General features: G+C 43.4%; 1 protein-coding gene across 6 annotated transcripts in view; it reads right to left on the bottom strand.

Moving 5' to 3' along the window:
- TENM4 (teneurin transmembrane protein 4) overlaps positions 1-12,932 on the bottom strand; it is a 1,267,116-nt gene that overhangs the window by 120,508 nt on the left and 1,133,676 nt on the right. For all 6 annotated transcript variants that reach the window (XM_083820251.1, XM_083820252.1, XM_083820255.1 and 3 more), the window contains one exon: positions 7,696-7,881. In XM_083820251.1, coding sequence (XP_083676377.1) covers positions 7,696-7,881 — 186 coding nt within the window. The remainder of the gene's footprint in view (positions 1-7,695; positions 7,882-12,932) is intronic.

Raw genomic sequence — 12,932 nt, 5'->3', positions numbered from 1 at the left:
GATGCAGCCTTCTCCAACACCAGTTGAGAGAAAAGGAGTCTGGGGTACTGAAATGCAGAACACTGAGGTGTGGGACATCTACAGGAGGTTGTGGTCACACTGCCTAGTGCTGACCTGTACCCTCCTCTACAAATACCACTATTATTACCCTGGAAGGGTACAAAAAGTGGCCCTCTTTCCTTGATCTAAGGAGAATATTTTTTTTCCTCCTGGTTTAAGTCAAGTCAATCATGTTTTACTGACGCTAAGCAATGAGAGAAAAACCAAATACCACTGAACAATCCACTGATCTATAAGCAGTGGTTCAAGGACAACTGATTCTTGCTGCATGAGACTGAAGACAAAAATCTCCTTATTTAAACTGTGGACATTCCCTTCCCATTAATATTTGTTTGTCTGCTCAAAGTTTTCCCCTATTTGTGTATACCTGAACCTGCTTTTAAGCTGCAATGGAAACAAGCAACATTAGACTGTACATTCATCTACATTCATCCAGAGCAGTGAACTCAGTAGGGCAACCACGTCTCTTGCCACACAATAAGAGCTTTACATGGCAGAGACTTCATTCTAACTATTCACCAGGCAAATATTTTGGCATATCTGTCCTCCTTCATCAGCTTCTCACAGCTGCTATTTCTGATTGCTCACAACCTGAAAAGGAGGGCAACGCTATGGAAGAAACTGATTTGTTCAACCTGATTTTTTGGTTTGTTTAACCAGCAAACATATGATGCTGTGTGGTGTCAGCACTGTGTTGCTGTTAGTGTCAAATCAGCCATGCAGAAGGATATTTGTGTCCAACTCAATCATATTTACTGTCAGATTGTTGTTTTTAACTAGATGTATACTATTTCAATATATTTAGAAAGCTAAGTGCATTGTGGAACTGTCTATTTTTATTTAAAAGTCCTAAATTAATTTAGTTCGTTGCTCTGATTAATACAACTATGATTATTTTAAGATATCTTATTACCTCTGGTCCACAGCAGTTCAATATCATTTCTTCCCAGATGAGAAAAGACTTGGGTCCTAGACTTGCTTTACATTTCAAAAATAGGAGCACAGAAGAGGATTTTTTTACAGTGTAAATTAATGCAACATCACTAATTTTAGTAAAAATTGCTGATTTATGCATCCAGAGGCTTTGAGGTCATAACATTTTTCTATTTATATATATATAGGTATAATTACTCAAAGTTCCCAGGTAAGACTTAGCAGTCACGGATCAAAAATAGGCAGACTCCACACAGAAAGTGCACTCACCTGCTTGTTACAAAACAGATCATAGACATTTGATTAAAACATATCACTGTACAGGGCTCCTGATGCATTCACAGAAAATCGGTTTCCCCCTGACTTGCCTTACCTGGGTAGGAGGGGTGAAGATGAGAGATGATTTGGAGGGGAGGGCAGGGACGAGGGGAGGGGTGGGAACACTGATACGATGTTAACACAGGGTCACAGCACTTACGGAGGTATTTCCTACCTAAATGACTGGAAAGCTCACCCTTCCAGACATTAGGGAGCACTTTGATGATGATGAGGAAGAGATGCAACCTCAACACAGCATGTTCACGGTGCATTTTTAAAAAGAAAACACAAAGACAATAGGAAAAAATAGGAAGGAAGAGCATACCTTTCACTACCTTATCCAGATAGTGAGCTTGGGAGATAAAAGACAGGACATTTAAGGTAGGATTGAATAAGTGCATTGCGGCTTACTACGAGACTGTGCAGGTGCTAGAAAGGCAAAGGAGAGTTTGCTGTGATACGAAAAGAAAAACCTTGATTATGAGGAGAGAAAAAAAGAAGAAGGGTGGAGCACAGCCCTCCTCAGTCAAAGAGCTCAAGAAGGCTACGTTTAGGCATCCAGTCATCTTTGCTCATTAAGACCAGGAAGAGAAACAGGAAAGTTTAATATATATATATATATTTATGTAAGTGTTTATATATATATATATGCATATATATATTTATAAATATATATATATGTGGCAGAATATTTTAGTGTTCTGCTCATTTGCAACAATCTCCCTCTGTTTTACTGACCACTTTTCATCAGGAAAAACATCTTTTCATCAGGAAAAACAGAGTCATTTGAAAGTGCTCCACCTCACCTGATTGTCTTACACTTTTCCGCACAGAGATGCACAGTTCTCCTGTGGCCTTACCAGAGGCTTTTCCCTGGATCTTCTCAATGGCAACACATTGCGTTTATACAGCATCCTCTATCCCAAGATCAAATTACTTTACCAACATTAAATTAACCTCGCGGCAGCTCTACCAGATAGGCAGCTCTTCATATACTCATTCCAAGTAGGGATAAAGCAAAGAAAAGAAAGTTTTAGATGCAGTGGGAGCAGTCATGTGCCCAATTCCTATGAAATGTTAATTTGGGAAATTGACTTCTAATTGATTTTCTAGGGTCAAACAGGAAGTTGGTGGCAAAGATACGAGCAGAAGCCAGGCGTCCTGCCTCGGAGAGCCCTGTGGATGCCAGCAGGCGGCACTCTCCATCTAACAGCAGCTGGTCTTTATTAATAAATAAGAGGCTCTGAGTTTTGCTCTTCTCGATCTGGCTACCTCCTTAAATGCTATTTCCCTGCTCCTGCTCCGTCTCTCTCAGTTGTGTCCTGGTACCCTTATGAAAAATTTTCTATTCCAGGTTTGGTCACAGAGACTGACCACCTGGGAGGTCACGGCCCTTGGAAGAAATTTTTTTCTATCCTGGGAGCCTGACGGGTCCATCGAAGCACTATTGTAAGTAAGCGGAGAGGCTGGGGGGATCAGAGCTGACCTGGTGCGGGGCAGCTTTGAGGCTTGGGAAAAGCATCACCAAATCACCCCAGTGTGGTGGTAGTGAGACAGAAAGCACAGCATCAGCATCCTCCTGGATAGTGGCTGAAGCTTGGGAACGTGTATTTGGGATTTTAAAATCCACAGCAGCCCAACCTGCAAACTCGGACAGCAATCGCAGTGTGGATGAAGACAATGGAGGCAGCTGCCAACACCAACCATGTGAGCAATATGTCAGTTATCTTGTACTTAAAAAAATAATGGAGGCCTTCTATGGGAACATTCCACACCTGGAATCCATCCGTTTGTACTCCATACCAATGAATACATTTAAATTCCATACAAATGTTCCACAAATGTATGCAGCAGTAGCATGGCTCTTTCTTCTCTAAAAGTGTGCGGTTCTCATTCATGTGCTGTACTTCTGGCACTAACATGTAACTTCATTATCTGCAGACACTCCTTTGGAAAACCTGTGGGCATGTGGGACAGGATGAGGGACTGTGCTCAGAAGAAAAGCCTCTTGTCCAAGCTGTCTGCACCCAAAGGCGCTGCACTCAGCTCCATGTCAGCACACGCTCCTGGAAGCCCCTCTCCCTTCAGATTCACTTCTGTGGAAGCCCATGTGAGCATTTTTTGGTCTGAAAGTCCTCTTACTTCCTCAGTCTGAGCTGTCAGGGTCAGTTTTGTCTGAAGCACACTGGGGAGGATCACGTGAGAATTTCTCTTGGCCCAGAGAGAGGGAGGGAGGGAAGAGAGGGGTGAGAGATGCTGGGGACAGGTCCTTGGGCAGGATTTATTCCTCAGCACACTCTCCTTCATTTTCTAAATATACTTTTCCCCCTTATCTTCCCCAGGGAGTGAAGTGGTTCCCTCTGCCCCTCAGGAAGCACTGCTGGGCTGGGCGGGTGCCGGAGCCCTGGCACAGGCTGCCCAGAGAGGGGCTGGGGGCATCTGCTCTGTGGGGACCGAGGGCAGCAAGCACCTTCCCTATGCACTTCTGGGCTCATTTTTATGTTGGGCTGCACACAGACCAAACTGCTTTGTGGGTTTAAATAGCACATGTGACTTGTTAAAAAGAGACCAGAATCCACCTGTAATGTGCTTTGTCTGGATTCCAGCTGCTCGAGCAGAAACGGAGGGGGCACTGATTACAACCCCGGCTATTCAGAACATGTGTGATTATTTACGCAAGAAGACTGATGAAAGGCAAGCTTGAAGGGGCAGATTTCTCAAAAATCAGAGTTTTCCTAAGTAAAACAAAAGCAGCTCAGTGGTGCCATAAGCAGAAGGCCATGTGGGACGGGCTGTCTGCCTGTCTGTCTAGGCACTTGTTATTACATACATCACTAGTGGGTGCCAAGACCAGATTTTCAAAAGGAGTTAAGCGTGCAGCTTTTGCAGAGATCAGTGGGAATTAGGCACTGAGGTGCTTTGAAAGGTAGACCTGTGTGCTTTTGGAGAGCTAACTGTTGGCCCCCTAAGGCTCTGGAGAGACCCAGTGGTGTTCAGGTGCAGCAATTGAACTTTGAGTGATGGTTTTGGTCTTGAGTCCTGGCCATTCAAGGATGATGAATATCTCAGCTCCACCTCAACTGTGTACACAGGGAACCCCTTTCTGGCGTTATTTCCAAACAACCCTGAAGAATCAAGGCTTGTGTACTGGTAAAATGTCATACTGAGAGATTCAATCTCAGTGCAAGGCCCGTGTAGGCGCAGTGAAATCTCCCTCTGCATCTCTGAGGCAGGATGCACAGCACCTGGAGCACTCTCCAGGCCATACCTTGAAAATCTGAGGCCACGATGTTATAGCCCTGGGCAATTTCTGGAGCTGGTTATTATACCCAGGAAATCTGCTGTGGTGCCACCCATGAATCAAGCCCATAGAGTGGTCGGCCACAGAGCTGATTTGTGATTTGCCTTTTCAGACCGACAACGAGAGGGCTGATTTCACCTTTAAACTCAATGTTCCTAAAACCACCACGACCCTTGGATGTTGCTGGTGTAGACTGGGCTGGAGTGGAGTATGCTGGAGAGCCCATCATAGGAGTCTTGCCTAATCTATCGTCATGATTTTTTTCCCTTTAATATATTGGAGTAAACCGATTGAACCATTCTGCTGGGTTTCAGGCTTCCTGCAGTTATATAATCAACTTTCTGTTCTACTTTTTTGCCTGGATGTGCTAAGTTTGCTGAATTAGGATGATGAATGCATGCTTCTGCATCAATTTCCTTGTTGGGAATTAACTGGGGTTCTTCTAATGAAATCGCTGGATGTGAGCAATCAAGCTAGTATATTTGGTAACATGACTCTTTGTATGAGCAAACCAAATTAATCCACTGGGATCAGAGTTTCCTTGTACACCGTAAGAAAGAGCCTCCTATGACCTACAAAACAAAAGGATTTCTTACTCTCAAGCATGCTCAACAGGAAATGGAAGAAGTGTCCTTTACTGGTATCATCCATTTCTACCATGTTACCTGCACACATGGCAATATTGTTAAAGCATCACTTCAGCAATGGGGTTTTACGCTTGTCAGTGCTAAAGCAAACGGGCCATGACACAGACATATAAGGAATTACTATCAACAGAACAAGTTGCCATGCAGGGAAATCACACAAGGACAAGGGGAATGCTTTCCACATACTTAATGTAATTCCAAGTCAATGTCCTTTCATCTGTGCCAATAGAACTAGCTTATTACTTCTTCTAAAGCTATTCAATTTTCTTGGATATTTATGACTTTGCCAAATCTCCCTTACATTCTACACATTTGTCAATGAAATATTCTATAGGAAATATGGTTTACAGCTTCAGAGGCATGAGACTATGTACAAATTTGTTGCTAAATCACCATGCAAGAAGATGAGGAGGGAGGGGAAGTGCAAAGAAAGAGAATTGCTCCAGCACTCTAAGTATTACAGGCTGATTCTGAGACCTGCACTGCAATAGGAAGGTAGCACCACACCGAATGACAGTGTGCACCATTAAAATCTCGATGCTGACTGCATTGCGGTGCTGGCCTTTCCCGTGATAACACGGACTCTTTAGACTTAGAGCGAGGAACACCACAAATAATGGGGTAAATTTAATTACCAGGAAAGATAAAAGCTTGTTCTTTGAAATCAGTCCGGGCATATCAGTGGTGTGGAGAAATATCATATACTGAACTAGTGGCATTTTGTTTTTGCAGCAGAACTAATAAAATGGCACTGAGGGAATGAATCAGGCTTTTTGTGCATAAATGTCTTTCACATAAAATTGTCCCCTGGATCTGGAGCCTTTTGCTGAACATTTTTTTTTTTCTTTTAAAACCCTTTCATGAATCTGTGTTACTTTCCAAATCAAAGTGCTTGAACACAAGGCTATAAAATAATATTACAAAAACACAGCATTCCAATTAACACAGGTCTGCTCTCTTTTCATTCTAAAGTCATTTAAGAGAAGTTTTTTTTTTTTTATTTCCCTTCCTCATGAAAAGAAATGAAAGCTGCTAGAGATATAGACAAGAATGCAAGAAGAATGTAATGTGTAATGAGACAGAGGAAGTTTTTAGAGCTAGATATTTTTCATTAAGGGATGCATGTGGAGACCATAATGTGGTAGGGTGACATTAGCATAAATAAATGATAAGTAGAATTGAGCCACAGATATGGTTTGTACCATTACCCTAATGCTGGAATTAAAACATTGTGATCAGGCTTCATTTCCTGTCTGTCTTTGTGTGTGCAAACTCACCTGGTGTTCAAGCAAAACCAGTGGATGTCTACGTGTAACTAAGTTAATAATCCACACGGATAACTGTACTGAATTTTGCCCAGGTATTGCTGGCAGTTAATTTTGATGTAGTGTGATTTATATGTATCACTGCACGATGAAAGCCACATAGAGGTAAATTTTCTTATCTTTAAAAGGAGCTGATTAAAACCAAATGCCTGGAGGAGAATTCTCACTCTGGAGCTCTTCTAAAGTCAACTGATTTTTTTTTTCAAGTCCACACAGGCATTATTGACAGCGGAACTGGATTAACTAATTTAGTTTTCCATTAATATGTAATAAATGGTATCTGGGGAGTTATAATGCTACTGATTTTATAGCATGAGTATGGAATGGAGACTAAAGTACTTGAACGCATGACTGTCAGAAAGAAAGGAAAAGGGGAAGTGCATCAAAGAGTTAAGTGAGATGAAGAGGAAGCTAAACCCAAGCCAGTTCATTAATGATGCTGCAAATTGCTTGACATGGGAAATGCACCTCTTTGCATGATTTCAGTATATTGTTGGTGCCTTAGTACTACTACTAATAGACATGACACCAAGAGCTCAGGGTAAGTGCCAGGTGTGTAAGGAATGCAGAACCAAATAGAGTGGGCAATGAAATGATTTGAAAGGTAGCAGAGCAGAGAAGGGATACGTAAGACAGTGTTAAATACCAGCCAGAGGTCGCCTGACTGCAGTTTCCAAGCAAAGTGGTAGGGCAAATAATGGAGTAAATTAACAGAAAAAAAAAACTTGAAATCATATGCATGTTTTCAAGAAAGCTGTCGACATAGTAGGGAGAAGTCTTTAAGGCCACGGAAAGACCTTTTGAGAGAGGCAAAGTGGGATGTTCTCAAAACCATCTAGGTGCTGTTTGACAGCTTGTCCCTATGAGAACAAACATCACATAGGTGTACTTCAGGACTGATAATAAAAAATGTATATAGCTATGTCATCAGCAAATGAAAGGACATTTTGTCTTGTTCCCACATGAAAATGTATGATGTCAGAACTTGAAATCCAAGAACAAAGGTGCTCATGCTACACTAAGTCACACATATTCAATTAAGCATGCGCCTTTTCTCCTTCCTGATCATCAATTATTCTTTTAAAAGTAGTCGGTTTTTCTTTCTCCCTACCAATAGTGCAGTGCTCTCCGTTCCAGCCCGGGCTGCATTCACACTTGCCATCCCGGCATGTCCCGTGCTCATTGCAGCGTGGGTGACACGCTCGCTGATCACAGGCTGTGCCCATCCATCCCTCCTCGCAGCGGCAGGTGCCTCCGACACAAATGCCATGTCCTCCGCAGTCCGCTGCACAAATCTCTGTGGGAGAGGAGAAAAGGGAGAGGAGGGGATATGGGTGGAGAGAAGGGAGAGGGGGGGAAATCCAGAATGTTATTGTTAAGAAAAGCAGCCACACTTCACTACCTTGCCTTACAGGGCAATGAAAGGAATTCCTGGAGCTCATAACACTAATCCTTCCTGACAATAAGAATCTAATAAGTATATTGCAAAAAAAAGAGACGGACATGGATTGCAGAGGTCTGCTGTGATTGATCCTCCTATTTGCTTTCTAATTCTCTTGCACTCCTCGAGCTTTTGTGATCACCGAATCCAAAGGGTTTGGCTCTTCCAATAAGCAGAACAAAAGTCACATTTAATTAAAATCTGGTTAAGTGTGGAAGCAATGTACTGATAAACTACTGATGCTACAGTTAAGTGCTGGCAAAGCCTGTTTATGGCTTGTTAACCCGCAGTTCTGGGGATGGGATTCATTAAATCCCTTCGCTGTTTAAAATTAATACAGAATATATATATAGAATGGATTTCTCTTGAACTCGCGCATTTGATATGTCTTTGTTCTCCTACCACCCCATTAAAAATCCCTTCTTAGGCATTTGGAGATACCTCCATGCTCTTTTTGTGAGCTACATGAGCTGGGTTCTGTAGGATGGTGCTTGTTCCCCGGTCTTATTGGAGTTAATGGAAGCAGGGGGTCAGGGCTGGATATTTTGGTACTTACCTCCTAAAAAAAAGAAAGGAGCTAAAGGACATTGGCTTTTCAGAGGTGCTGCCTTTCCCACCCTCTGTGAGCTCCAGTAAGCATGATGACAGAGATACACATGATATTTTGATCCAGCACTAGGCATTTAGCTAAAAACTTGCAAGCCCTTGGCTTGAATTCGGGAGACTGCACTGTATTTCATCTGCACTGTACGTGTCTGTATAAACTGAGATCTGGAGGAGAGCAGATACCCATGAATCAGGCGTTAAGGCACCTGTTACTGCCACTACTACAGAGGACTGATTTCAAGGAAAAATTAAAACCAAATACTGACATAGTGTTATACCGCAGATGAAATGAAATGAATCTATTTCTTCTTCTCCAGGCTCATCACCTGACTGCTCACTCTTGATCTCATATAAAGACTGCACTCTCCTGTTTTCAATCCTAGTGGCAATTCAGAGTATATTTCTTACTATCAGGTGTTCTATCTCTTCTCTGACTTCTGCATCTAAATTGGGTTAAACTTTCCCAAATGTTTTGTATTCGAGCCTTTTGCTTGACTGAGCCATTTATAGATTTGATAGGGTAGGGGCACAGTTCCCTTTAGGGAAGAGTGGAGAGAAGATGTGAACAGACGAAATACTGAGCAGGGCTGGGCTGAAAGCCCAGGAAGGGGTACCAGGGTACCCTGCAGAGCACATTTTCTCTCCGTTCCCCTACCTGGTGAATATCTCAGGCACTGTCTGCGCCAGCCCATCCCCAGTGCCTCTCTTTGTGCCTCTAAGCATATGAAGTGCAGAATTCAGGCCTCGAGGCTTGCAGTGGAGGGGAGTCTGGTATTATACAAGACATTTACTTCGGGTCACTGGCTGCACATAAAATATTCAAAACTACTCAGCCTGCATTAACATCATACCTGACTGAAAGCCTTACTTATGTTTGCTTTAGTATTTTGCTAATTAATACCACCTGTAGCAGGAAGCTTTGGCTGCTCAGGGACTTTTGACACACTCCTGACGTGGGGCTGGAACATCGCCCTCGACACTGGGAGGAAAGTTTTGTACCAGGCCATAGGAGAGGTCTTCAAGGCCTTTGGTTCCTCACGCTGAAATGGACTGTAAGAGTAATAATGGCAATGCTTTGCATGTCTAGCAAATGCCTCATTTTCCAAATGCAACATAAACACAATATCTGGTTCCTGCTTACTTCAGCTCAGGGCAGTGGAACTGTTTTCAGTCAAACTCCTTTTGCTGCAGTGACTCAGATATCTCCAAATGCTCCTAAACACTTAGTTCTATATACATAGATCTCTAATTAAAGGACTGTGGAGTTCAAATGCAGTTAAGACACTCAGACACTGTCCCATGTACAGTCAAACTTGCTTGGGCAACTTGGGTGTTTAAAACATGGATGTGAAGCAATATGTCTGCAAATACTACTTGCTGCCTAAATATAACTGAATCTGATGTAAGCCTTACTGGAAGTCAGTAGAAGTTACGCTATCAAAAGTTTAAGTCATGTCTGCAGAAGGACTCTTGAGTTGGTTTCAGAAGTTTTTGCTTTGCATCTGGCATAGAGAGATGGATTTTCACAGCTCCTAGATGTGAGGGAGGTAACATCATACTACCATGGCCATTATAAACATCAGGGATGGTGCAATTATCAACTCGCTGGAGGGCTGGAGGCCAGCCGTGTGTGTTTTCTACCCTTCTCCCTAACTGCCAGACAGCACTGCAATGGAGCGTGGGCTGATCAGAGTGGTACGTGAACACATAGGATGCGTTAGCTAATGTAGCACTAAAGCTGCACTGAAAAAAAAACGAACCCTGATTTTCCTTGGCTGACTTGATGAACAAAGTCTGGGGGAGGATAAAGGAAACAGCAGATAAAAAATTGAAGGCTAGATTTATGGTACAAAATTCCAGCACACTGAGAAGCAATGCCTTGAGAAAGTACAGTTCGGGTCTGATGGAATTTAAGCCCATATCAGAAATGCATTGTTGTGGTCTCTGGTGCTTTTCGTCAGGATTTTTCTATGGGTTTACTCTAATGTTGGACTGGAGTGACTCCTCTGGTTATTGACTTGCATTCTTTATTCGTACATGTTGAACTTTACACCTCAGAATCACAGGACCCCGAGTGGCTGGTGGTGTCCCTGTGGTGCCAGCCCTGCCCCAGCAGGGCCACCCCGAGCAGGGGGCCCAGCCCCACGTCCAGGCGGCTGCTGGAGATCCCCAAGGAGGAGCCCCCAGCCCCTCTCTGGGCAGCCTGTGCCAGGGCTCCGGCACCCGCCCAGCCCAGCAGTGCTTCCTGAGGGGCAGAGGGCACCTCCTGGGCTCCAGGCTGGGCCCGGGGCCTCTGGGCCTGGCCCCGGGCACCCCTGAGCAGAGCCTGGCTCCGGCCTCTCGGCACCTCCCGGCAGTGCTGGTGGCCATGGCTGGCAGCCCCCGGAGCCTCCTCTTGAAAATACTAGATAACATATAATTTTACATGCTCTCAGTTCACCAAGCAATGTAGAGAACACTATCTCATTTACTTCTTATCTTCATTATGTCCCAATCCTTAGCTTTGACCTCCAGGCGTATCATTAACATGGGGATACCCCTGGCACTGTCAGGCCCAGAGGTGTGCAGGAAAAATTACATCTTGAAGGCCTCATCCCCCTGTTACTCCAAAAGCCCATGTCAACATCTTAAGTACTTTACTGCTACCTACTTAATATTTTGTCTTCAGTATGAGGATATTACTCAGTTTGAGTTGTAGTGGCTATTTTTTGATATTCCACGTTATTCCCATTTTCACAATAAACAAAGCATAAAGTAAAGTGGTAGGTCTACAGGTATATGTGAACTCTGTGACAGGCACAGGTCCTCCTAGATATCTTGATATCCAGTCTCGTCTCCTGTCTGTCAGGGAAATGACAGCTCATGGTAGGTCAGATATCTACAGGCAGGTAGTGCAGAAAAAAAAAATATCAGGGACAAAAGGAAGCTATTTTGAGTGATATTCAGAAGCCTTCTTAGAGTTATTTAAAGGTGTGAAACCAGGATAATGGAATGACATTCAAAAATGGCGAAGAGATTAAAAAAAAAAAAAAGCACTTTCTGTAAGGCAGAATCTCTGTGGAGTCATTCCTACGAAAAGGGATGGAAAACCCACTGGGACATTTACATCTTGACTGAAATATTTCTCAGGCAACGTGCTGCCAAGGCACAGCTTTGCACGCGCAGGCCAGGGACACAAAACGCTGCATGCTCGGCAACAACCAGATCGTAGGCTAATCCAGAACTGGGACACTGGGGACATTTGGGGTTTCATCTCCCACGCAGCTGAGACCCCAGTCATACCACCGCCCACGCAAGAGAGTGCAAGCTCCAGGCTGTGAACATATAACTCGTATATAATGGATATATAAGGTGGTTTTGCATTCCCAGGCCCGAAAAGCTGCAATAAAGAACCTCAGCTGTGAAAAACACTTGTGAAGGAAACTACTTACGACAGTCTCCTTAAAATGTAGTTTAATTATTTCTGACAGGGAACCGAGGAGCCAGGAACTCTCAACTGTAAATCTTCCATTTAGCTGCCAGTTTAAAGATAGATGGGAACCATACAATATAAATAGCCTTACAACACTCATCCTGCTGTTCGCCTTGGCCCCCTATAACAAGGTGCTCTTAAATGCTCACAGATATCTCATAGGTGATTAAACAGTCGGAGGAGCTTTCACTTTTTTTGGTGGCACTCAAAGAAATGATCAGAATGGATTTCAGATTAAGTTTCCACTTAAATCCAGGTCTTTTCAGGCAGCTCAAGGCTACTGAGGCTAACTTAGAGAAGAGGGCAGGTGAATCGTTGCTCCGTCACTCAGTCCCAGGGACGGAATTTGCCACCTCCGTTCTTAATACGAGCTGTATTTTTGTGGTACATTTCCCAATTCTGTTGTTAAAATTAGAGGACATGATTAGCTAACATCTGAGCTGTGCGAGCAAATGAGAAGGAAAGCTGTTAATTCTCCTGTTACAGCATTCACAGACTCTGGCCAGCTGTATTATATTGCTCCTGCCTATTTAAGCTTAGTGAGGACACTGTGCTTGTGTATAAAAGCACTGCCTGTTAAATATTTTCACACCAGCTGTTCCCAAAAGGTGACTAAATATTTCCTTTCATCTTTAATCTCCTTTGCAGTTTGTACGAATAGATTAGCCATTCTTTATCCTTTCCTGGAGGTGCATTGTGTTTTACTTCATCTTGCCATCCAGCCTTCAAAGCTGCCTGCAGTTCCTTGAAGGAAGGGGGTCTTCTGAGAAAATCTGGAGTTTTGCAAACTCTGCCCAATTCTAAATGTGGATATGAACCTCACTGTCCT

This window comes from Anser anser (assembly GCF_964211835.1).
Source record: "Anser anser genome assembly, chromosome: 1".
Taxonomy (NCBI): Eukaryota; Metazoa; Chordata; class Aves; order Anseriformes; family Anatidae; genus Anser; species Anser anser.
The sequence above is the reverse complement of the archived record's forward strand: the minus strand, read 5'-3'. Positions and strand labels throughout refer to the sequence as shown.